At 33.1% G+C, this 27,721-nt stretch overlaps 2 protein-coding genes across 2 annotated transcripts; both read left to right on the forward strand.

The window, feature by feature from the left end:
* Nucleotides 1-5,401: 5,401 nt before the first annotated feature.
* LOC127801892 (beta-glucosidase 12-like) lies at nucleotides 5,402-10,453 on the forward strand. The gene is made up of 13 exons (XM_052337400.1): nucleotides 5,402-5,582; nucleotides 5,769-5,832; nucleotides 6,884-6,942; nucleotides 7,048-7,123; nucleotides 7,436-7,513; nucleotides 7,661-7,748; nucleotides 8,281-8,530; nucleotides 8,763-8,872; nucleotides 9,083-9,303; nucleotides 9,470-9,501; nucleotides 9,638-9,734; nucleotides 9,816-9,918; nucleotides 10,033-10,453. The coding sequence occupies exons 1-13, from the start codon at nucleotides 5,430-5,432 to the stop codon at nucleotides 10,196-10,198; spliced, it is 1,497 nt and encodes a 498-aa protein (XP_052193360.1). The 5' UTR covers nucleotides 5,402-5,429; the 3' UTR covers nucleotides 10,199-10,453.
* A 10,317-nt stretch (nucleotides 10,454-20,770) lies between these two features.
* Nucleotides 20,771-26,019, forward strand: LOC127801890 (furcatin hydrolase-like). The gene is made up of 13 exons (XM_052337398.1): nucleotides 20,771-20,957; nucleotides 21,229-21,292; nucleotides 21,505-21,563; nucleotides 23,266-23,341; nucleotides 23,492-23,569; nucleotides 23,659-23,746; nucleotides 23,988-24,243; nucleotides 24,378-24,493; nucleotides 24,672-24,892; nucleotides 24,989-25,023; nucleotides 25,111-25,207; nucleotides 25,292-25,394; nucleotides 25,679-26,019. The coding sequence occupies exons 1-13, from the start codon at nucleotides 20,814-20,816 to the stop codon at nucleotides 25,845-25,847; spliced, it is 1,506 nt and encodes a 501-aa protein (XP_052193358.1). The 5' UTR covers nucleotides 20,771-20,813; the 3' UTR covers nucleotides 25,848-26,019.
* Nucleotides 26,020-27,721: the final 1,702 nt, after the last annotated feature.

The following is a 27,721-nucleotide window of genomic DNA, read 5'->3' on the forward strand; positions in this document are numbered from 1 at the left end:
AAAATACTTCAAGTTTTCATCTTCATTTAGAAAAATAAAGGAGTACTTATATTCTTTTTTTCTTTCTTTGCTTTGTGAGAAGCTAACTTTGTTATTTGTTCTCTATCTTATAAGAGCTTTTCAAGGTGTTTAAATTATAAACTTTTCTTATCTTGTTGTGGTTAGTGCTTGATCCCTTAAAAAGTACAATGTAAGAGGTTACAATTGCTTCTAGTAAAAGATGTTTGTTATTGGTTACTGCAAAGTCATTGAAAAACAGAAGTTACAGTTTCACATGTCAAAAGCTAAGGTTATAACTGAGTCTGTAAAAGATATAGTAGATTGTTAAAAAAAATTGTGAGAAGTCAAAGTAGTGGACTAGGCTGGGTGTGCCGAACCACTATAAAATCTGTGTACATTTTTCGTTCCTGTCTTTTATTTCAACTTGTCAAGATTTTATTTCCAACATTTATAGTCTACAATAATTGTTCTAAAATTGATTTTTGAAAAATTCATTTCCACTCAAATCATACTTGTTGGTTTTTGAACCAACCTATTTCTCGGTCAAACACAGATCAAACGTAATAAACAAGAACACAGAAACGAAAAATACAACCACAACTCTCACACACAAATAGCGACACAACAAGATACATGTTCGGATCAATAGATCTTACTCACGGTAGAGACTTCGCCTCTAGTCAATCCACTAAAATCTCAAAGTTTATAACCGATTACAAGATCTCAGGAAAGGAAGTAAAACAGTATTGCAAATACAACTGAAAACAGAAACCAAAAACAAGAACCTGTTCTAAATCGATCTTACGATCAAGGTTTCGGATTTGCTTTTTCAGCCAACCAATGTCTCATGCCTCAAACGCTTAAAACAACATAGAGGTTAAAACAATACTTTACTTACCAACAGATCTTACCATATAAACAACATATCGATCGAACAAGAGAGAAGGATTCACAAAATGTGTCTTGCTTCAAGAGGCATCGATTAAGGTTTCAAAGAGTGTACAAGAGAGAAAATCGAGGACATTCTGGAGATTAGGGCATTAGATTGCCCTTTTATAACATCGCCAAATGGATCGATAAATGGGCTAGGCCAGCAGCAAGAGCAACACAAAAAGCATACAGACTTGGGCTCGACCCATTATAAACTTAGCCCACATATATAACCAATGGCCCACATGATTTATATATCAATAAAATATACATAGCAATTAAATTCAAATAAAATGAATATAATATAAATCTCAATTTCATATAACAACATGCAATCAGATTTGATAAATCAAAATGCAAATGAAAAATCATTTAAATAATTTTGAATCACACAAAATCAACAATACTCGTATCATTATTTCCTAAATTATCTAAAGTTAAATATTTCAATAGATATTTTTATCTCTAGTCTTCAAGATTCCAAAAGATCGAATAGTTTTCTTTGTACAAAAGCCTTTAAATATAAAGAGTTCTTAAAAACCCAATTCACCTCATTCTTTGGTGTCTATTCTTTCTTCTGGAATTTCTACAATTTGAACTTCTCCCTTCATGACTGCCATTGGTCAAGGTTTCTATAGAAACCTAAACCCTCGATCAATTGCAAGAGAAAGGGAGATGACATAGGAAGTGAGAGTAGCTGGCTAGAGATAATCACTAGTGTGTGGGAAACGAGAGATGAAAAGAGAGAAAGGAAGAAATTAAATATAGTTTAAAGAGTGACATAAAATGGTCAATTTACTCAATCTATTAACAATAAGGGAGGTGAATAACATTTTTAAAAATACAAGAGTAGTCGATGCAATTTAGATAAATGTATATAGAAAACATTAAATTAAATTTATATAAATTATTTTTTATATAATCTATTATGGATATATAAATAAAGTTGAGTTGAGGTTACTGTAGTTGCAAAGGAAGCAAGGTTCCGTGGCTTTGGGAGTGGATATGTAATTTATTGTGGTTTTTAATTGGGAGATTTTGCTATTATTTTTTTTTGTTCTTTAAACTCAAAAATCCTTGATAGGGTTTGCAAACATTTGTTTAATTATGTTATAATTTCTTTTGTCTTGATAATGCTATATTTTTTTTGTTTATTATTATTATTATTATTATTATCAAAAAAATTAATAATAAATTAATTTTCGAGGCAATGGGGATCCTCATCCCACCCTTGTTGGAGGCGAGCTTGGGGGTTAACTTCTTTGCCCCGCGGAGGTACGGGATAAGGATGGGAAGTGATACAGAGAATTGAGTTTGGGGATGAGAAATGTTGCCCCACCTTGAACCTACCTTGTAATTACCATCTTTGAAGGTGAGGATAAATTTGAGAAAGAATAATGGTATTGACTCTAAAAATAGGAGGAGGTCTATTGTGCAAAATAAAAAAAAAATAAAAAATCTCAGTATTAGTGAAGTAACTATTGAAGCTCAAATCAAAATTTGAAGTATACTCTATAGTGCAATTGCCTCACGACGCAATGATAATCATGATCATGAATGTTTGAAATATGATTTTGAATGAAATTTTTAAATATTTAGAGTTTAGTTAGGGATATAATTGACATATTCAGTGAAATTAAAATGTCACTTACAACGTGATGACATCTACCATCTGTCATAATAGCTAATGCATTCTCAAATCTAAACATAATAATTCATTTGATCAATTTAAAGTATAGTAATCAATTTGATACTTTAGCCAAATGAAATCAAGGTATCATTAACCATAATGGTTAATGTAGCTCTAAGTTTAAAAGTACAGCTATTTATTTGGATTTATTAAACTTGAGGGGTTAGTTTAACATTTCATCCTTATTGCAAAAGTATTTTGATATGAACTCAAACAAAGTAGACATGGATCCAAAAGCTAAAAAAATTTCAGATGATATCATTTAAATTCACTTATTCCCTTGGTCATAATGGCTCATGGAAGGCGGTGTATTGAGGAGTTTGGAGGGGCAGGTAGGTGGAAGAGATGGGATTGGAAGCTAATGCGGATAATGCTTTTTAAGTCGTCATTGCTTGGGTGTAAAAGATGAAATCCTTCACTTTAAGGGCCCTCACACACTATCCCATGCACATGGGAGGGGTTAAGTCGTCATTGCTGCTCTTACCATGAAATGTGTTGAAAGATAAATCTACCAATGGATACATATTGACCGAATCACGAAACCCATGAAAGATAAATCTACAATTTAAAGATAAAGCATAAGAGTTAGAACAGAGTAGAGAGCTACAAAGTGCCTAAAAACCTTTATTAAGACAAGGGTTTTTGGAAGATTTGCTTAATAGACTCTCAATGGAAAAAGTGTTGTTGGAAAGTCTTAATAAATTCTCACAAAAAGAGTCTCCGTGTGGGTTAATACTCGGGAACTAAAAGTATCAATAATATTGCAAAGAATAAAACTTATTTACAAAAATCTAAATACTAGTTAGTCTCTTGAAAATACTTATCACAAACGTCTAAACTCTACTATAAATAGATAAGCTCACATACAAAAAATGTATACTTTTAATTCTAATTCAAGAGTTATTCAAATTATTTACATTCTCAAAAATCTAATTTAAACATTAGAGATGTGCTCTCTTATTGTCTTTTGTTTTGTAGAGGCTGGATGGTTACAAGGCAAGGAATCGCTGACAAATAAAAAGAACAATAATATTAATATATATCACATTAATTTTTAACAAATTTGAGAAAAATTAAAACTCAAAATTTAATAACAATAATTGATTTAATACAAAAATTCAAAGTAGCGTGAGAGCCAACCAAAACGCACTCACATCGGAATTAGGAGAGACTGGTCCAATGGACATTTTGCCCATTCTATTCCTCTCAAATTTACAATTTACTGTTTTTAATAGAAATAAAAAATTAAACAATGGGGATGTAACATTTTATTATTATTATTATTATAAGCGGTTGCCAAACAAAAGCTTTTTCGTAAAACTTTGACTAACGGGGGAAAATAAAACAACCAAGATGGTTCCAAGGACATATATATATATATATATATAGAAGAATCGCTAATTAAAATACACAAAAATGGTTGGCAATGGACAATGACTTTTGTGCATTTTACACGAGATCGTGGACAATGACTTTCATTAGCGAATTTTCAAATGTTCAAAATTTTAAGTACCACAGAGAGTGCGTGTTTGAAAAATAACTTAGAAAATGATGTGATGGAATTGAAAAATAATACTATTGCTACAGTACGGGAATTCTCATTATGCTTCTTCATTCTTAAACACCTGATGTTTCTTGGGGTTGGGGCACTGTTGCTTCTTAACTATTGCCCGGATCACAATTTGCCCGACTTAAGCAAATGAGGGTGTGGGCGTGGGACCCATGGGAGAGGGAATGGGATCCAAGGGAGTGGGATCCAATGACCCTCCAATGACCCTTGCAGCCAGCGTCAGGCAACATCGACAACATAATGTTGACCGATGACTGATGTGGACAATATAACAAATCTATTGATGTGACTCTTTTTTAATAAGAGGTCACCTTCTTGAGATGGAAAATGCTACAGCAAATTTGACTATTGGTATTTAGGGAACATAAAGGGAAAGAGGTGCATTTCATATGGAGTACAGTGAAAAAATAAGAGAGGCAAGATAAAAATTACACTATAGCGACGTAATTTATTAATAAAATTGCCCTATTGAGAAGATTGCTTTTCCTTAATATATAAATAAAATTATTTCATTTATCAAGAAAATAATGACAATTTAATTTGACAATGGAACTAACATCGATGCAACTATTTAAATTTTAAGACATAAATTACCTATAATTTTATACCAAAAATTATTTAATAATAAATATGCATGTTGAATATCAAGCCAAAAATAACAAAATGTGCATATGGCATGTTAAATGTATATGTTCAAGATGAATTTCAAGTAACCCTATTTTATAGAAAATAGAAAACGCTATTATCTTCATATCTATCTGATAATCTAAGTAAAAAATAGAAAATTTTGTCCACTTTGTTGAGGAGTTTGAAATCTCTCTCTTTTTTTTAAAAAAAAAAAAAATTCTTTTTGGTTAGACAAAAAAAAAAAGAAAAAGAAAGATAGCTAGAGGTAGCTGCATGTGTTTGGTAGGCCTATTAAAGGAGGATAATGCATATAGATATTTAATAAATTAACGCAACGTGTGGCACAACGTAAAATAAAGGAAATACTCAACTAATCCTCTCACAGGCACAAAAAGTTTAAGAATTAAAAAAAAGTACTCTTAATTATAAAGAATAAAACTATATTTATATATCCTAAAATAAACTTTAAACCTTTCCATTTAGAGTAATAAGGTTTTAAACTTTGTATTATTTTTTGAAATAACTTGGGCGTTTTGGCCTGGTACCATACTAGCCTACCTTGCGTCTATAAAGAGGGGGACGGTGCAGGAAGCTTGAAACCAGAACTCAGCCATGGGTACGAAAGCCTCTGTGTTGCTCAGCCTCCTCCTCCTTGTCGCAGTCGCTGCTTCATTGGCTGCGGCCGACGGCAGCGTCCCCAAGTATTTCAACCGCACCCACTTCCCCAAAGATTTCTTGTTCGGAGCTTCTGCATCTGCTTATCAAGTACGATATATATATAATATATATATATGATGTCTTGAAATCTTCTACCTTTATTAATGTTATACTTGATACGTTAATTTTGTCGTTCAAAGACAGGTCATGGTGAGACTGAGAGAGAGAGAGAGAGAGAGAGAGATTCAAATTGATCAACTCTTCTGATTGTGTTCGTATAATGTTGTGTTTCAGTACGAAGGCGCGCCGAACAAGAGGGGTGAAACCATCTGGGACGCTTTCGTTCGCGATTTCAAGAGTCTCTCTCTCTCTCTCTCACACACACATTGTTGTCGGCGAATATTTAAGTTTAATGTGCATGATAGGGAAAACCGTGCAAATTTCACAAACAGTTGTGGTTAATTTTCTCATTTTTTTTTTACACTATATGCACTGGTAAATGTCAAAAGATATTTGCGCGTGATACCCAGTTGTAAATTGAAATTTGAGATCATTAATTTTGTGAAATTATTAGTTCATTTACCTTTAAATTTAAGGGTAAATAGAAAAAAAAAACTAAAAATATTTTTTGTGAATTTATAAATTTATTTAAATATTTTAATTTTAACAATTGTATTTTAATTAATTTAATTGAGTATAATTTTATCCAATATTCAAAAGTCATTGCTAATGTGATATGTCATCAATTATAAAAAAAAAATATATGAGTGGGACTCATATATACACTTATAAAAAAAATAAAATGAATATTACTTATATGTTTACAGATGGGTTTCACTTTTATATATTTTTTTTATAATAGGTGGATTAGATGGGTTTCACTTTTATATATATTTTTTATAATAGGTGGATTATTACGTTAATAATGATACATGCTTTTTAAATTAATTTTAAATATTTAATAAAATTATACTTAATTGAGTTAATTGGGATATAATTATTAAAATTAAAATATAATAAATTTACAAATTCATGAAAAGATTTGAATTTTGTTCTGTTATTTCCCAATTCAAATAGCACATGATAGTTAGGCGATCACTCAAAATTAAAACTAGGAAAAACGTTGAACATGAGATTTGAATACAGGATGTTGGATTCCCCCAACGGCCAGCACACACAACTTACCACTGTGTTAGCACCCGGCCGATGATAACAATAATGATTTTTCATTCATTTTGGTTCAAAAAAATGTCGAAAAAAGAAACTAAAGAAAAGCATAAAAATCTTAATTAACTAAAGGGACCGTGGGATTACAGGAGTTTATTACAAGATGTTTGTAATTAAGAATTATTCAGTTGCTGGTTTTGCATAATTACCTATATTACAATATATATATATATATATTGCAGGTAAGATCTCTGATGGAAGCAATGCCGACGTCGCTAATGGCTTCTATTATCTTCACAAGGTACACCTTCAAAGAGAAAAAAAAAAAAAAAAGAATTTTGACTGTTTGGTTGAAAATATTAATCTTTGTTTTGACTGGAGACTGAAAAGTAGAAAAATGTGGCAGGAGGACGTTCAATTAATGAAGAGTATGGGATTGAATTCTTTCCGGTTCTCCATCTCTTGGGCCAGAATATTTGCTAGTACGATGATCTCCTTCACTACTTATTTTAATATATATTAATTGTGCTTAATTGTTCTTGCAAATCTACGAGATTTATTTGTATTTTAATTATTATAATATCAAATCTACGAGCATTATTAGTTCATCAGCTAATTAATACGGCTGTCATGCACATAATATATAATGTGCGATTTATAGATTTTGCTACCAAAAATTGTCTGAACTTCAACCTGCAGTCTCATGTTGCATGATGATGTTTTCTTTACTTTTAATTCAATTTTATTAATGATGATTTTCTTTTGCTGGTTTAAATTATTTGCTACGTACCCAGATGGAAAATTAAGTGGAGGAGTGAACCAGGTTGGAGTCGACTTCTATAACAGCCTCATCAATGAGCTCCTAGCAAATGGTTCTCTCTCTCTCTCTCTCTCTTTGAAATTAAAAAGCAATTTTATGTTCAAATAAGTGTATAAATTTCTTTATTGTTTTTATTTAATTTCACCAAAATTAAAGCAAGCAATTCACTTTGGCTTAATTTCTCTTTTCTTATGATCAGGTATAACACCTTTTGCGACCCTCCATCACTTTGATACTCCTCAAGCACTCGAAAAAGAGTACGGGAGCTTTCTGAGTGAAAAAATTGTGTAAGTAAAACATTTCATTTATCTGTAATTAAGAGAAGTATTAAAAGAATATATCAGAGTCAAAATAATAAAATTTTATATTACTTTAAATAAATTATAAAAGGTATATATATATATATATTAATAGAGAGAGTTGTACTACGTATTTGTATATATATATATATATATATATATGTAAGAGATAAAAAAAATTAAGGAATAAAAAAATAAACCTATTATATAATTAAGAGTTGAACCCAAAATATTTTTAAGAGAAATAAACTTAATTAAAATAATTCCAATTTTATCTGATTCTAATCTAAGGTTGTTGGGTTCATCTTCTAATATATTTTGAAGTATCAAACTAATTAAGGGACATCAAAAAGAAGAGAATTGTTTGTTTACCATGTCCAATAATATTATATAATTGATGGTGAAATCATACTGCCAACCTGTTACCCTAGCTAGCTAGCTATATGATAGTGTTGAATTTAGGATTTTAGATATATTTCGTCACTGGAATAATTAATTGACCAAACATTTTGATGGGCAGCCATGATTTTGGAGACTATGCGGAGTTTTGTTACAAAACATTTGGTGATAGAGTCAAGCATTGGATCACCTTCAATGAGCCAAATGTTTTTATTGCACAAGGCTACGACTTGGGCACTATGGCACCTGGAAGATGCTCCAAATGGATGAACTGCCCCGCTGGAGATTCTGCAACCGAACCTTACATAGTTGGCCACAATTTGCTTCTGGCACATGCAGAAGCTGTAAAACGATTCAAAACAAAATTCCAGGCAAGCAACAACTTTTATTAACATATATATTTCATGAATAAGGACACTTTTTTTTTACCCTTTTACCATGGTATCGTTCGTATGCAATTTAAGAACAAAGTTTATTAAGCTCCGCATTTATATATAATCGTACTCGTAGCATGCATGTGACACTGATCAAGATGCATGCTTGTCTAATATTGTTGCAGTGCTTTAATACCTAATAATTAATAATTTAAACAATTTGCTGCAGGCATCTCAAAAGGGAGAAATAGGATTAACTTTAGTTGTGGGTGGAATGTATCCTGTGTCCAACAATGATTTACTGGCATCTAAACGAGTTCAAGATTTTTTCACTGGATGGTGAGTAGTATTAATTGGTTTTTAAGTTTTCGTTAATTAGTAGCAAATCCGCCTAAGTAACTAAGTTTATTTCCCCTCTCTCTCTCTCTCTCTCTCTCTCTCTCTCTCCTTGATATGAGAACACGTACAATTATAAAAAAAAAAAATAGTCTAGGCCCTACAAATAGGCATTTTCCATGAACTAAAAAACAAAGGTGTTCAATGTGATAGGTTTCTTCACCCAATAGTTTATGGTGATTATCCACGAAGAATGAAACTCCTTGTACGAAATCGGTTGCCAGGATTCACTGCTGCACAATCTGAGATGCTAAAGGGGTCCTATGATTTCGTCGGAGTAAACTACTACAGCTCATACTATATCACCAATGTTCCATTTAGTAACAAGCCAGCTCACCTCAGCTACTCATCTGATTATTATGCCAGTCTTGGAAGTAAGTTTATATTTTAACAAAACATACTCCATTTTTTCTTTTATTATATTTTACACTTCTAAATAATGCAGCAGCCAGCCAGCCAAAACAGACTAGACGAGGATTGCTTGCTCCTACTGAATTAATTAAGGTGTCTAATGTGATTTTTTATTATTCTCTTCTGCAGCTACGAAAGATGGAACATCCATTGGGCCCTTGGTATGTTCAAGAACGATGACAAGACTTTTTAACTTTTTTGCATCTTAGATATATATATAACCAAAAAACACATCTTATATATATATAGTTATTTCCGGAGTACTCTATTTTTTGTGACAAATTAATTTGTTTGCAGTTGGGAACCTTGTATTCCGTTCCACGAGGATTCAGAGATGTATTGCACTATATTAAAAATTTCTACAAAGATCCAGTAATCTACATCACAGAGAATGGTAAGAAACTGATTGTTTTGTCCAAAAGATAAGAAAAAAAAAAATACTATTTATATGTCTTTTGTGGATCATTTTTATTAGGGACGGGTCAGTACAACAATCAAACGACTGAAGAAGGTGTAAAGGATCCATACAGGGTAGAATACTACCATACCCATCTTCAAGCCCTTGAACAAGCCATAAAGTGAGTCATGAACAATCCAATTCCGGCCCTCTTTTTCTTTTTGGAATATATTGAACATATTGAGCTAGCAAACTTTCAAATTTCACTAATTAAAATTATATATGTTGTTTTTAGGGAGGGTTCTAGGGTTAAGGGTTACCTGGCATGGTCGCTACTTGACAATTTCGAGTGGAGTTCTGGTTACACTATCAGATACGGCATCAACTATGTGGATTACAAGAACTTGAAAAGATATCCTAAATATTCAGCTGAATGGTACAAGAAATTCCTCCTTAAATAAACTAATTAAGGAGGAGCTCCAATCAAAGGTAATTAAGAAGTGCCTAGTTTGACAATGGTGTGCCCACTGCATGCAGTCTACGACCTTTCCAATAAGGTGAAGATTACCCCTTATAGGAATCTTCATTTTAATATCGGGTTGTAATAATAAAATGTACAATGCGTACGTACGTCTTCGTCTTGCTTGAGCTTGCAATGGTGTTATGATATGTATTTTCTTTTTCTAAGCCAATGCAAATTAATTATCAGAAATTAAGCCGGTTGCATTTTTTTTTTTTTTTTTGTTTCTTTCTTCAGCTTTCTCTCTTTACCTTGCATGAATAAGATGTAAAAAAAAATGAAGCAAATAGGATGTAATATATTTATATATATTTTATTAAAAATATAATTTATTTATCAAATCTTGCTTTTATACCATTTTATTAAATGTAACATAATTATTAAGAGCTTAATATATAGTTAACAAAGTGATGTGTCACTGTCAAGGCTTGTAATTAAAAAAGAGGTAAATTTTACTTCACCACTTGTTATGCGAGTCATCTAGCTGCATCTCATGCAAATTATCTTTAGTATTTCAGATTTTATAGAAAAAACCACTTCTTAAGGTCAAAAATATAAATTACATTAATGTTTATCTATCCTATTTTATTATTTAAGTAAATAAATACTATGGTATTTTTTTAATAAGTTATAATGTAAATAAAATTTAAGGATCTAAATAGAAAGGATAATGATAACATAAAAATCAGCTGTTGCCGAGTCAATAAAAAAAATAAAAGGTAGAATGTGAAATAAATTATTGATGGCTGTGTAAATAAACAAAAAAAAAAAAAAAAAAAAAGGTAAAGTGTCAAATAATTTATTGTATTTTAAGTTTGGGAGCTATACTACTTTAAAAGTAATTAAATAAATCATTAAACTAGAATCAAATTAGTCAATAAACTTTATAATAGTTAAATAATAAATTATTTTACTTTTAGACTTAGGATTATGTTAGTCATTTTGATAAATGTCGTTTTAGTGTTATAAATGATGTTTTAATTCAATTAACATGAAATACAAGTAAATGTACTTTATCAAAGATCGAGATCCAAACAACGGTCACAAACCCCGAAATCTAATTGAAAGAACCTCACCTATATAATTGCAAACACTCCACAACGTGAGAATCCTAGATTGCTATCACAAACGTTTTTATTAATTTAATATGTTTGGGATCTAATTTTGAACTAATATCTAAATTACAATTTAAATAACAAGAGTTAATATCGTTAATAAAATTAAGAGGGAGGCCTCTGCTATCAAGACTATCGTGGCACTAAGTTTAAAAATATAATAATTTATTTAATTTATTTTAAAAACTAATTTAATATTTAATTTTCACGCTCAAAACTTGAAACATATGATATCATATTTCAATATTTTTAAGAAAAATAAAATACAAATTGTACGTACAGATACAAAAATAAAGAAATGTTAAAGTCTTATTTATAATTTAATATATTTTATATAACGAGATAAAATTATTATATTATTTATAACAAACGTAAACTTTACCCCCATGTAGACAAAATTAAAGGGGAGATGCTACCTCACTCCCCACCCTTGGAACAAACTCGACACCCGCATCATAACAAATCTGTATTGTGAAAGAGAAATTTTGTTCTAATTTTCACCAAAGCTTCATTCATTCCCTCCCTTGGAATGATTACTATTTGCCTTACTGTTATTTGATTACTTGTGTTCAACAAAATCTTCCTTCCCGCTTCACCTGGACCATTCATTTAAAATATGGGACCGTTTTCCGTCACATTGCTGGACCATTCATGCTGCTTAATTCTGTCCTCAAATCTTTTTCTCTTTTTATTATTATTATTATTATTATTATTATTATTATTATTCTTGGAGGGGTTCTTGTTCTAATGTGTCTAGAACTACCGTTAAACTCCTCACTTGAAGATTTCATTCAAATAGCTCTATTTTCAGAAATATTGATTTAATTTATTTGATTATTTTAATAATTTCCAACAATTTATAAATTTTTATTTTGCTAAACTCTCAATAGCATAACTATAATCTTATAACATATTTTATCTGTTGGTTTCTTACTCAACCTAAGTCTCGGTCAAACCATAAGATCAAGCTTAAATCACGAAAAATAAAACAAAAATTAAAAGAATATAAGAACACAATATTTGCGTATTTGGATCTAAAAAAAATTATATTCACGGTAAAGGCTTATCACCCCTAGTCAATTCATTAAGATTTCAAGATAACAATCGGATTACAAGATCATAACAAGAATAAACAGTATTGCAAATTTTGAATTGAAAAATAAAAAACCTATAAGAACAAGTGCCAAGATCTGTTCGACTGATCTCAAGATCAAGTTGTATTTGTTCTTTCAATTTTTTTCAATCTCGCACGCCTTAAGCGATTAAAACAACAGAGATTACACAATACAGTTACCTTATCGTGTGACCTTACCACAGAAACAAAACTGATCGATCGAGATAAGGTTTCACGAGAGAGTGTTTCTCTTCAAACATCGAAATAGGGTTTTAGAAATAAGAGAACGAGCGATCTGTCGTTTAGGGCATCAAAGAGCTTTTATATAACAGAGAAGAACCAAACTAGGCCAAAGCATAACACGCATGATCCACATGGAAATTGGGTTTGCTTCATAACATATCTCGACCCAATAAATTTTGGCCCACATTAAAAAATAATAAATTATATACATATTTAAATTTTATTTAAATAACAGTAATATGAGAAACCCAATTTACATATATGATAAATACAAACAAAATGTACATAACAAATATATGAAAATATATTTTGAATCACTTTAATTAACATTATCTATAACATTTTAATAATTTATTGATATCTTCCGTCTCGTTGGGATTTCGCAATGTCAGAAACGTGTAACGGTCACGTGATGCGCGAGGGTATCACCACTGGCCACCTCTGCGAGTGTCGTGGACACACAGTCAAGAGTGGGGTACCTCACTCATCCTGTCATGAATATGGCGTGCAGGACGAATCTGTCACTTTACTTCTTTCCTTATCACCATAAAAAATAAAAAATAAAAAATAAAAAAAAAAACAGAAAAGAAAAGAGTGCACTACCCAGTAAACAGAGACCACGCGATTCACGTTCTTCTCTTGTTTAACGACAGCCTGTCAAATGCTTGTTTTTTTTAAAAAAAATATTATTATTTAAATTTTATATTTATAATAATTATATTTTATACTAATATATAACACTTGATACATAATATATCATTATCAATGTTAATACAGTATGCAGATAGCATTTTTTATATTTGCACAAGAAGGGAGGGAGCAATATTATTAAAACGGATATCTATGTATATGGAGAGGAGATAGAAAGTGGGATTGTCAATTGATCAGTCCAGGAGGTAGACCCCACCCTACAAACGTGGTTCCGCTGCTGCTGTTGGGCAGCCCACGCTCTGCTTCTCTTGGCGCCCACACGGACAGGTCTCTATCATCGCCAGATTTCTTACTTCCAAGTTAAATCCCATTCCTGGTTAGACTCTGAATTTTCACTCTCCGGCGCTGTTTGACCGCGTCCGGCATTCCTGGATCGGGCAATATAATAATTATTCTTATTTTTATAATATAATTTTTTATCTACTATTTCTCATATGTACTTGTGATATGTTATCCGAACGAGAGGATATGTTTTTTTTTTTTTTTAAAGTGATCAAATAAGTTTAATAAGCATATTATAAAAGATAAAAATTTAAATTTTTTTTAATTTATATCTAAAGTAACAAACATTATTTTAGTTGTGAAAGAAATGATGATTTAGGTAGTAATCTATCCCTTAGTAAGAATATAACAATGTGAGTTTGAACCTTCTTATAATATTTAATGTATTTTTAATGTACTAAAAAAAGATAAATGTAAATTTTTTATTAATTTATTCTAAAAATCAGTGAGACTAAAAATAAGCAGAAGTTTGAAATTTATTTACAATAATTGGGAGATTTATGAAATATGTTGAATTTTAATTTTGATGCGAAAAAAGTTTTAATATTTTGAAGTGTTTTTGGAAGCACGCAATTATAACAACAGAAATTAGAAATATAAATATAAATATAAATGAAAATAAAAATGGGAATGGGAATGGGGTGTGGGGTTGTGAGAAGAAAAATCCAAGGTGGAATCTAATCCACAATGCCAGCCAGCCAGCCAGCCAGCCAGGTCGCCTTCAAACCTCAAAATAATCTCATCACCTACACAGAAATACACGGATATGAGTAATACTATTTAATTTAGTTCGGAGATAGATTTCAGTTTACGTGTTATTTTTTTATTAAATAATAAATAATATAAATATATGTATATTTTTATTATATAATAAAAAATGTCAGTTAAACTGAATATTTATCTTTAATTGAGATAAATAATATTATTATACAGATATACACAGTCAATTAAAATATAATAAATACATTTGATTATAAGCAGGGCATGAAGGGACACAAATGTGAAATGCAGACCATTAAGAGGACGTGGGGGGGGGGGGGGGGGGGGGGGGGGTCAATCATGTAAATATTCAATCAACTGACAGCCTGTCCTTTCCATATCATATTGAACGGACGTCCGGGACATTAACTTTTTAAATTACAAATATCCAAAACCAGTACCGAGTGGCATGGAATTTTTGCACGTGCTTGACGGCAAGCGAAGCAAATTATTATAGTGGTCGTACTCTTATCGGCTATTATTATAGAGGGTTGTATTCGCCACACCATTCCAATTGCGCCACGTGCTGCTGCTGCCCCCGGACTCACTTTCTATTTACGGGAAAATGACTTTTTTGCCCCTGGGTAAAGTCACTCAGTTGCACAAAATTGCACGCATCCTCGTAACCATTAGGTTTTAACGCTGAGGATTTAAGTTAAATAAAACAAAATTGTGGTTGCTTGTCTGTGAAATAATTGGTGCATGTGTCAACTCAAGTGAGTGGGACAACTGTGACAATCATTAATTGTAAAGCAATTCGTTTTCATAAATTTTCTTCTTCACATGAATCAATTAAAATTAATCAAATTTTATAATAAGTTAAACAATGTGTCAACCACGCACAACGCAACCCCACCATGTATCTAAGGCAAGTGGCCGCAAGATTTTAGTTAAAACTTAAAATATTATTATGTGATGGGTCCTTTAAAATTGACGAAACCTTTTTAAAAAAATTAAAGAAATGAATTCAATAGTTCTTCGTTTTCTCCCTCCAGACCCCAAACTCAACCTTGGAGATAATGGAGTCCTTGCTACCAGTTTGCCGTCTCATCGATTCGTCTTGAGGCTTCGGCTTGGGCTCGTGTCAAGCGTGCACGACTATTGGCGTTCACGACCACCGTCGCTTGCACACCCTATACATACATACAAACCAATATGTCAGTAATCAGAGTCAAAGGTCAACACACGCTTTAAAAAATGGCAAGACTTCGACCAAAAAGTAAATCATTAACTGAATCACTACTTGCTCTGCATCGTCAATGTCATCTTACTTCTATCGAGAGGTGATTGAAGACATCAAATAATAAAAATATTTTCACTTAATTTAGTATTATTGTCTTTGAATAAAGCCCGGACTTCATTCACGGATAAAGTCCAAGCGGACTTCATGAACCAAGCCTGACCAAGCTTTATCCAAGCCTAATTGAATTTCATAAAGCTCAAGCTTTTCTTGTTCGCAATACCTTGATGATCAATGATGAAGTTCGATTTAATCATTTGGTCTATCATCTCGAAAGCCCATTCGTGATATCTTAATGATCGATGATGAAGTCCGATTCAATCATTGGGCTTATCATCCCGTCGGTACATGTAACATGATCATTTCTAAAAAGCCCTTGCTCATCTCAAGATAGAATTGTTGAACTGAATTGTTGAACTTGAATAGTCGAGTCTCGCCTCGATCCTGAGGCCAGTCATTGTGTTTGTGTCAAGGACCTCAAGATACACTCTGAAGTTCTCCCATTAAAGTTGGCGACTCCATAGCACTCTCACCTCATCGTGAACTAAGGGCACGTTTGGGAAAAGGGGAGGAATTTTTTAAGCTCTCTCAGAGTCCAAGGTTCTCTTCTCACAACGCTCTAGCATGAAAAGAAGTTGGCATGTGGCTTGATTGCATTGATTGTGCACTTTGAGGGCTTCCACGTCCAATTGCGATGTAATCTCCTCATATGGAACTAATTGTTGAATGGCTTGTAGTGTGGCCATCATTGGAGACGAAAGAGGAATCTCCCTTGCTGACCCGTATGACCTGTCCGAAAGAGTTAGGGATAGTGGCAAGGGAAGACGAACAATTGGCAACTAACTTGATGGGCTGGTTTCATCTTATGGAGTGCTAGCACGTGCGCTTTTTTTCCTCTTTGCACCAAAGGGACTTCGGTTTCCCTATGGGTTTTCGCAGCTTCTTATTGCACTACTTGGGCTTTTTAGGCCTGCCTTACTTGCTCTTAGGCAACCATTGCTTGTGCCTAGGGATGGCAATTGCAACCGAAACCGTGGGGAACCGAACCGAAATCGAACCGGTCAACGCGGTTAAAAATCGTTTGACTGGGTAATGGTTTGGTTCGGGGAAAAATCGAACACTATTTCAATGGGTATGGTTTGGTTATGATTTTCACTAAAACCAAATCAAAACCCAAACCGAAACCGAACCAAATGGTGGGTAACCGAACAGAACCGAATATATATATATAATATATTATATATACATATTATATACAACCCCGTCCACCTGAGCCCAGCCCACCCCAGCCCAATTGCCTTGCTTGCAAACCCTTCTCCCCTTCTCTTCTCCTTCCTCTCTCAACCTCGCTCTCACTCTCTCTCACCCTCGCTGCCTCTCGCTCGTCCGCCCGCTCTCGCCCTTGCTCTTTGCATGTCTCTTGCTCTCGCTCGCCCTTGCTGGATCTCTCTTACTTTCGCTAGGGCTTGGCCCCTGCTCTCGCTTGCCCTCAATCTCTCTCACTCTTTCTGCCTCATTTCTCTTGCTCCTTTGCGCGAGCTCGCCAATCGCCCTCGCTTTCTTCATCTCTCTTGCTCTCACTCGCTCTCGCTAGATCTCTCTTGCTCTCGCTAGGGCGTGGCCCCTCTTGCTCTCGCTTGCCCTCGATCTCTCTCACCCTCGCTACCTCTCGCTCTCTGCCTCATCTCTCTTCATATTAATTTATTTTTTATATTTATAATTTTGTTAGATGGAGTTGACTCGTTCATTTCAGATGGATATGCATCAATTTAATTACGAAAAATATATTAATGTTGTTGATGAAGGTATTAACTTTCGTAGCTAATTTTTTTTAGCTTAAATTATAATTTAATTATGCACATATTAATTTATTGATCTTAACAATTGTAGGTTTGGAAATGTGATTTTATATCCAATAAGTTTTGTAACTTTATGCAAGAATAAGGTAACTTTATTAGAATTTATCTTTGTTTGTTGTGAAATTATCAAAAAATTTTATGAATGTTATTTGTCTTTATTTGTTGATATAGATTAAAATAAAAAAAATCATGATTAAACCGAAATCGAATGATTTGGTTATGATTTTAAATTTTTAAAACCAAATGGGTAATGGTTTGGTTTTGGTTTTAGTAATTTAAGTTTGGTTTGATTATGGTTTTGGCAAAAACTGAAACCAAACTGAACCATTGCCAACCCTACTTGTGTCATTTGTTGGAGGCACCTCATCTATACAAGAAAACAAGTAACAATGTTAGAATTCGTGAATAAGGCATATAACTTAAAAAATAAAGGCAAAAAAGAAAAGGAAATGCCAAAAAGGAGAAAAAAAAAAAAAAAGAAGTAAGCACCATTGTGTTCTTCCTCTCTCTGAGGCTATACACATCGAGTTGTTGTTGGCCTCGAGGACTCTTCCTCCACCAGAAGCCAATTGGCACCCCTTAATCGATCATTTGAAAGTATATCGAAAAAGTTAATCGATTTTCCTCTAAAAAGATGGTTTACGGTAGTTTGATACTTTGCCCATCTTAAAAAAGTTAACCTCCCTCACTCCTCACTTTACCATAACCGATGAACATGCCATGTTAAAGAGGGCCTCACTATGATTCACCAAGTCTCTAAATGGTCTACCTTCGATAGAGACCCGATGAAGATTGGATTGTTGTTGCGCACCTTTTGTAAGGAGAAAAATTATGCTGGCCCTATCACTACTTGAAGGTGAAAAAAGTAGCTAAACAACTCTGTGTTGGGTACCACGCCTTGTTCTTTCCAGATAACGAAGAACCAAACTAGCAAAGCCCATCTATTGTGGTATAATTGAGCCGAACAAATAAGGAAGGAAACTAAGGCCAACTCCAAGGCTATTTTTGTGCACAATCACTCATTCTCATTCAATTATGGCTATACACGTTTCCCTCTTGTGCAGTTTACTCACAAAGTATGAAGGTGGCATGTTGTACATGACTTTATGCCTTTCGGCGTCGCTCGTTCAAAGTGTGGATAATTGCCCTAGAGTTACCATATTTTCCTCTCTTGTCTTTCCCTCATTAACATTACTTCTTGTTAAGTTGTGACTCAATAAATCATTGGGTCTTTGTATACATAACTTGGGTTGGGCTCAATAAAACATTACTTTGCATGGCTTATATGACAAACATAGCACACTTGGTTGAGATATTCTCCCAAAGAACAACAAGAGAGACCTTTCTCTCAAATAACTATGCCTCATTATTGTCCTACACAATGACGGCTAGGCTTAAGGCATTCTTTCTTCTAGAGGACTACTCTAGGGGGTTTCTCACCAAGCCCATTCCATGCTTAGCCCAAGACAACAACTTGCATTCTAGTGCATGTGTACCACGTGTTAGTCTTACCAACATCGAAGGGGTATAAAATGCCTCACAACTCGTCATTTTAGGTTTCTTTTCCAAGCTTTCACATTCCACTCACATTCATGACCAATTATCTACTTATCTTTTTAGAGGAATATCACGTACTTCTCCTTGACTACTTACGCAGTTTGTTCATGGCATTTTGCCTGCTTCTTCATACATTTCACCTGCTTCTTCAAAGCATCATATAGACCACATCGGACTTAAGCATCAGTCTAAGTGGGAGAAATCCCCGCATGCTTTCTAACTATTGCTACCTTGTAGATCTATTCTCCTGGACAACGAATTAACTCTTCTAGATAATGTAGGTTCCCCTAGGCAGTTACTCATTCCCTTGCTTCACTCATTGAGTTGTTTATTCAAGCCTTACAATTACTTATTTGACATACTCAAGGTCTGAGATCTTTCCCCTGGACTAAGGCTCGAATTCTTTCGAACAATGAATCGAACTCTTCCATGAACAAGTAGTTGGCCGCTTGCCTCTCTATACAAACAAGTGCTTTGTTCCTTATTGTGCTCTACCTCTCCAGTTTATTAAATTTTATTTGTTGTATTACAACAACAACAATATTAACTAATAATATGGGAGAAATTGCAATATTGTGTTAAATTTCAAGGGTACTTATTATATTTTCTCAAATGTTATTGCTAATTTTTACAATTACCATAAATTTTAGTGTGAAAATTTTTCTCCATAACTAACTTATCAATTCAAAATTGGTAAGTTATTTTATTATTTATATTGGAACTAATAAAATATTTTTTATTTGTCAAAATATTCTTACATATATATACACATATCAATAAATACATACACACACGTAGATATGCACATACATTACATATATATACAAATGTACACAAATATAGATAACATTTGGGGCTACTTGAAGCATTACAAAATATGGTACTTCGTCTTTACCTAGTCATGTCTATTGTTGATATTTTAATTAATATTTTAAGTTATTTTTTGCTCAAAAGTTAGCTAAGAGGAAACGAGAAGTTAATGTGACATCTTTGTGGATTTATATACCTGAGGCCCCTTTAATTATTAAAAAATACGATGTCCGTCTCTTATCTTATATTTACTGTTCATAATTAAATTAATATTTTAAGTCATTTTTAATTCAAAAATTAAATAAGAGTAAACAAAGATTTAATGGTGACACTCATAAATAGAAAATATGTCAGATACATGTTAGAAAAGTTTGTATGCATTATAAAAATATTTACATGGTAGCATTTAAATAATACATTATCAATAATTAATTAAAATCTTTATTATCTTTTTTGTACAAACAAAGATAAGTTTTAAATAATATTATTAATTTAAATGATAGCATTTAAATGATGTGTCATTAGTAATTCAAATAACATATTAGCATTTAAATGACATATGAAACTATGACTATGAAATTATTCTAAATACGAGCTCAACAAAATATAGCTAATGACAATACTCTAAATTTATATAAATAAAATTCATTTAGGCACAATAAATCCAACAAAACACCAATTTTCGTACATAAATAACAATATGTCACTTTCAAACACGAAAATACTGAGCACGCTTTTAAGGTTTTGTTTTGTTTTTTTTTTTTCTCTGGTTCGTAATATTAGGGGATGAGGACTGGCAGCAGTATTTAAAGGGGGGGGGCTGGGGGTGTTGAAGTACAGAAGCTTGAAAGCAGAAACAGCGACCCATGGCCAGGCGACGGTTCCTCCCGCTTGCTCTCCTGCTCGTCGCAGCCTCATTGGTCCCAACAGATCTAGTCTCCGCCGCCCTTTTCAACCGCAACGACTTCCCCAAAGGTTTTCTCTTCGGCGCATCCTCGGCCGCCTATCAAGTGCGTTCTTATATGAGACCTGCACTTCTTCATTTGTACACTTGTCTTAATCATTATATGGAATTTTAATACTATTTACGTCCACAGTCTAATTATAGTATAAATAAATAAATAGAGAGCTGATGGCTCATGTCTAATTGTCTTTTTGCCTTAAAAAAAGGTGGTTCATGAAAATAGAATTATCTAAGACAAAATCAACACATGCACATTCCAAGTTGAATACATATTGTGTCCTTAATCTCAACGTTTTGTTTTGTGGATGTGGTATCAGTACGAGGGTGCAGCACACTTGAGGGGAGAAACTGTATGGGACAAGTTCGTTCGCGATTTCCCAGGTAGACCACCACTGTCTATCTATTTTGTTGGTTACTCATAATTTATCACATACTATTCTACTTTACAGTTTTAAAATAATTAAACCACCCAGTTGATAGCATTGGTGATTCCAGTCATTATTGTGTCTCTCAAAAGAATATATTAGTGTTTAATTTTTTATATTATTACAAATTTTTAGTAATTCTTAACATAAATTTATTCTTTTTTACAGATAAGATCACTGATGGCAGTAATGCAAGCGTAGCTGACGATTTCTATCATCGTTACAAGGCAGGCAACACACGACCCTCAACTTTTCTGTAAACAAAATAATTAATCTATCCAAACCTATTTTTGAGTTGGAATCGCTTAGAAGAATACATTCTCGTATTTCAATTTTGAGTTTTGAATTTATTTTTTAATTTTATTTATTTATTTTAAGATTACCAAAAATACATTCTTTTTGTCATTTTATAAACTATTTTGTAAAACTAAAAACTAGAAAATACGTTCACTGCTCTTAAAATTTGTTTCCTTTCAAATAGACCACATAATAGGATGAAGATTAATCCCCAAGCTTGTATTACAACAACCCAAGAACACAAACTCCAAAAGGATGGCTAGTAGCATCAAATGAAGAATTGAGTGAAGAGTACTGTCTCAAAAATTTGAAAGGGAACATGAATATTTCCTTCAAATAATAAGCACACAGAATTATACCCAGAAGAATCACCTAACCACTCAAAAGAACCACCAATAAGAATCCCATCTATAAACAATCACCAAATTAAAAATACAAATACAAAATCATACATATTTCCTCAGAGAATAGATTCACAGCTCTTTAACCATACAAAAATACAAAATCATGCATAATCCTCCAACAAGTACAAGGGCTTCAACCTAGAGAGGAAAAGCCGTAGGAGGAAGTGATCGACGGCGTAGGCGAACGGCAGATCTGGGTTGCTGCAACGATGGCATAGGCGAAGGCGAGGCGCGGCGGAGTTGCTGAAACGAAGAAGGCGAAGCCAGGTGGATCTGGGTTACTGGTCGCGGCGGTGACGGCTTGCGGCTGTGATGGCCATGGCAGGCGCGTCGCCGGCCAACAAGGGAAAGAGAGAGGAAGAGGCAGAGGACCCTGATCTGGAAGAGAAAAGGAAGAGCGAACCGAGGCGGCGGAGATGGCTGTGGCAGGTGCGTCGCCTGCCAAGAAGGAAGAGAGAGAGGAAGCAAGGGAGAGAGAAGAGGCAGCAAGAGATGAGAGAGAAGGGAGGGAGCTCGTCGGATGGCAGCAACCATTTTCTGCGTTTTGGTTTTTTAACCGAGTTTTGGCTGAAAACAGCCAAAACCATTTTTTACTGTTTTAGATTTTTTTTAAAAAAAAAAAAAACATATTTTCACTATTTCAAAAAATTAAAAATAAAAAATGGCCCAAAACAGACCCTTATTCACTGCTATATAGTTTTGGAAAATCATTTGTATTTTTTTTATCTTTAATTTTTTAAATAAAATTTATAGCTTTTATGGTAGAAAATTTGACATTTACATTGTAATGTTAAAAATATATAAAAAAATATTTTTATATTCTAAAAAATTTAAGACCCTTTTTAATTTCAAAAAGTAAATATTTTTTAGTTTTTAATTTATATTTTACAATTAAAAATGTCTAAAGTTTTCTATTTTGAAAAGTTATAGCATTTTATTTTAGAAAATTTATAGAATATTAAAAGGGTGTTTTTTAAGTCGTAATATAATATTAAAAAGTTAAAAAATTGAGTTTTTATTTCAATTATTTAATAAAAATGTAAAATGAAAAATGTTTTTTTTTTTTTTTTATAATTGATTAAGCCCTAAACATTTTTTCTTAAAAAAGAGAAGCTATTATATTTTTTCACTACAAAATGGCTTCTGGGCTGCCTTTTTTTTTTTTTATGTTGTTTAAACATAATTATAAGAGCGATAACTCATGGTATTGCCAAAATCATCCATGCAGGAGGACATAAAAGTAATGAAGGAAATAGGTTTGGATGTATTCAGGTTCTCCATCTCGTGGGCCAGGATATTGCCTCGTAAGACAAAGACATTTTATTATCTTTACCCTCAATTTTATTGTCGTTTCTTTCTCCACTTAATTGCCTCTTCTATACATGTGTGTGTGTGTGTAATATATTCATTTTTTTTTTTCATTTAGTCAATGGTTTAAATATTTTGATGGTCAGATGGGAAGGTTAGTAAAGGAGTGAACAAAGAAGGAATCGCGTTCTACCACAGTCTCATTAACGAGCTTATAGCACATGGTCCCTCTCTTGACCCTAAAATTAGTCTTTAATTAAGTATTACAAATTATAATTTTATTTATTTTTCATTCTCCTAAACATGCCTGCAGGTATTAAGCCTGTTGCCACGCTCTATCATTTTGATCTTCCCCAAGCCCTAGAAGATGAATATGGCGGCCTTTTAAGCCCTAAATTTCAGTAAGTAGTAAATTTTCCACCTATTAGACATGAAATCTGGCCAATTAGATTGCTGTTTAAGTAATTTTATGTAATAATAATAATTAAAAAAAAACTCTCAAAGAGAAAGGTCTCGTATAATGAGGACACTATTATATGGTGTATTTCCTGTGTTTTAAAATTTTAGTTCATGTTTTACAGACATGATAATAAGAACAATTATTGTTGAGATTAACAAGTTTTTATATATGTGGATGGGCAGGGAAGACTTTCATGACTTTGCAGATCTTTGTTTCCATTTATATGGCGATAGGGTGAAGCAATGGATCACTTTTAATGAGCCCTATGTATTCATTTTCCTCGGTTATGGCTTGGGCAATATGCCCCCTGGTCGATGTTCAGCATGGTTGAACAATAGTTGCCCTGGTGGTGATTCTGCTACAGAACCTTATACAGCCGGCCACAACGTGCTTCTTGCTCATGCAAAAGCCGTGAGACTATACCAGAAGAAATACCAAGTAATTAATATTTTTATTTTAATTAATTCATCTCTAATACCTAATGTTAACCATAATTATATTGTTAGATAATTATTATTGTGCCTATCATGTATAAATTAGAAAATATTTGTTACAATTGGAATATTTTGCAGGCTACTCAAAAGGGCGAAATTGGAATAACGTTAAATGTTCCTTGGATGTATCCGGATACCAACACAATACAAGATAAAAGAGCAGCCATGCGAGCTCTTGACTTTATGTATGGATGGTGAGTGTTGCAATTGTCTAGTTTAATTAATTAATCTAAAATCCTTGCATTTAAAAATATTTTTCTTGTATAAGTTGATGACTAGTTAATGCTAATTCCAAAAAGATATGTATTTTCAAAACCCCTTAATTAACTATATTTTGATTCATACTGAAAGATGAAGTGTTGCTTTTGATAGGTTCATTCATCCAGTCGTCTATGGCGACTATCCCCGAACAATGAGAACGCTTGTGCGAGACAGATTACCAAAATTCAATGCTACGGAGACTTTGTTAGTCAAAGGGTCTTACAACTTCATTGGACTAAACTACTATACCTCATACTATGTGGTCCATGTGCCCTTCAGTAATAAGCCAGCTCATCTTAGCTTCTCATCAGATTCTTACACTACAATGTCAAGTGAGTTACTCTATTCATGGCCTTTAGTTTGTTGTCATATGTTGTAACTGATCATATAAAACATAGTGTTAATATTGTTCTTGTATCATTTTGCAGGTGAGAACACCAATGGATCGGCTGTCGGTTACGTGGTATGTTTGAGAAAAAGGATCCTTCTGACGATTAATGTGTTTGTTAGCTTTCTTTCAATAAGAGAGGTATCCGAATGAATTTTGCAGGTTGGAACTTCATATTCCGCTCCAGAAGGACTGGAAAAGATACTGGTTTACACTAAAGAACAATACAACAATCCCGAATTGTATATTACAGAGAACGGTAGGTTTTGACACACCTTTCGAAACTCAAGTTGATTGGAATTCCACATATATAGTGATATGGTTGACTGTTGATCATTTTCAGGCATGGCATTTTACAATAATCAAACAGTTGCTGAAAGCATCAAAGATCCAGAAAGGATTACGTTCTACAAGGCCCATCTTAAGGCCATCGAAGCAGCTATCAGGTGAGTTAATTCTTCCTACTTGCCGGCAAACTGTTTTCTTATTGTCCAAAACGATACGCACATATTTATTTTGAGGATTAGATCATGTGCATCACACTCCGAAATTCAAAGAAAGGAACACAAAGGATTAGTAATGTGGTCTTATGTCAACAAACTTTGATCCTGCAAGAATGGGATAGTCTATTAAATTAATTAAGGTGCTGAACTCTCGTCACAATTGCTCATTCATATGCTAAGGACTGGTTATTGGGTCGTGACACTCATAAGTTCATTGTCTTTTACAGGCAAGGTGTTGCCCTCAAGGGTTTCATGGCGTGGTCTTGGCTCGACACATTCGAGTGGAATTCAGGTTACAGTGTGGGATATGGTCTCAACTACGTTGATTTCAAAAACGGCTTGAAAAGATACCTTAAAGAGTCCGCTCTTTGGTACAAGAGATTCCTAGCTCCTTGAAAAGATTTTAGGAGTTTGGACTGTAGTGATCCTGTTTTCAATAAGCTGAGGATGTGCTCTTGGAGCCCTCGCTGTCATGTCTGAGTTGATATGAATGAGTGTTCAAGATAAGACCTTTTAGTATCGTGTATCTTTGAATATTTTCAATAAATTGCATGATGTGTTTCTCATAGCTGTTTTCCTTGTTGGCTTCCATTGATGAGGAAGGAAATGCGAACTGTTGACAAGCGCTGCTTGATCCATCCAATGAACTGAGATGGAAAATACAACTTTTGCATAACCCATGACAAGAACTTAAATTAATCCCACTCCATTTTGTCGTACGCTTTTGCCATATCAAGCTTGCTTTAACACCGTAAGACCTCCCTGCGCTAAAAATTTTCTTTTGAGACGAGGGATTAGTTCCTGCACAAGTTGGCATTTTGGTATTAATGTGACATATGGTTGATGAAGAGCTTTGAGAAGGAAGCCAGTTTGGGAGAAAGCTCGAGTCATTTTGGTTCCTTCTGGACCTGCTATGCCCATTGAGATTTATAAAAAGAAAAGGTTATATCCCATTAGGCCTGGAGCCTTGCCTGAAGCCAATGATTGAGATTAAGACTTATTTTATTTCCTCCATTGAAGGTACAGCACAGAGCTCCTCTCTTATGGGGTTCCATTAATTCTCCATCTACAAATTTGATTTCCTCATTGTAGTTTCTCTGTTTTCTTCTGATGATTACCATCTCCAACCCAACCCCAAATTTGGGGTAAAATCTCAAGTTTGGGGTAAAACCCTCTCCAACCCACCCCAAATCCTACCCCAAATTTGGGATTATGAATAGTATTACCCCAAATTTGGGGTTGCACTATTCCTTGACCCCAAATTTGGGGTAATATATTTATTCCTATTTTGCCCCCCTCATTTTAATTATAACAAAATTTAATTCTTTTTGTATCATATCTTTATATATTTTTACATTTTTATTTACTTATTATTAGTATTAATAATATTTAAATAATATTAATAAATTATAATTAATTAATAAATAATAATTAATAAATTTTGTCCTGTTCAATATAATATTTTATTAATTGAGATAGTAAATCTAATGTTTTTATTTTTTAATATTATTGATAATTAATTTTTTTTAGTTAATTATGTAATTTTTAGGTAATAATTTAAATTGATATATAATAAATAAGTAAATAATTTACATTATAAAAAAATGTTTAGAATTATAAAAATAAAGAAAGAAAGAATAAACTATTCCTTTATCCCAAATTAGGGGTTAAAGGTTGGAGAGGAATTAGGTCTTACCCCAAATTTGGGATAAATTTTACTCCAAATTTGGGGTGAAGGGTTGGAGATACCCTTAGAACACAAAAAAACTTGGTATTGGAGTGTGTAGAGTTTTGTATAACTAACTATATTTGCACCGTTTCATGCTTCTCGAATAATTCTTTTACAACGGGACGAGATAGTCAAATTGCCTCGAATTTAAAGGGATGGCCTAAACTCGGTATTTTTCCCAATTGTATTAAGAAAGATTGGAGCACAATCCGATCCTATGGTTGATACTTGATAGATGTGTGCTTGTAGCTTTTGGGAACTAATAAAGTTCTTGACTATGCTGATGATAAACATCTATCCATTTAGTCTTTAAGGAATTAGATTGGGATCCTGTTCAGTTATTCGACAATGTTAATGGTTTGCCCACCATTACAAAACCCAAGTCCATCAATTCTAGATTTTTCTTTTTATTCCTGAAGTTGTTTATTGATTTTTCTTTGGAGTTTTTTCTCTTCTGGGAACCAGATGTTATTAAAATTGCCAACAAATGCATAGAAGGTGATCTTTGAAAAGCCCAAATTAAGGATTTTTTTTTTTTTCC

Source organism: Diospyros lotus, chromosome 5, assembly GCF_014633365.1.
Source record: "Diospyros lotus cultivar Yz01 chromosome 5, ASM1463336v1, whole genome shotgun sequence".
In the NCBI taxonomy this organism is placed as follows: domain Eukaryota; kingdom Viridiplantae; phylum Streptophyta; class Magnoliopsida; order Ericales; family Ebenaceae; genus Diospyros; species Diospyros lotus.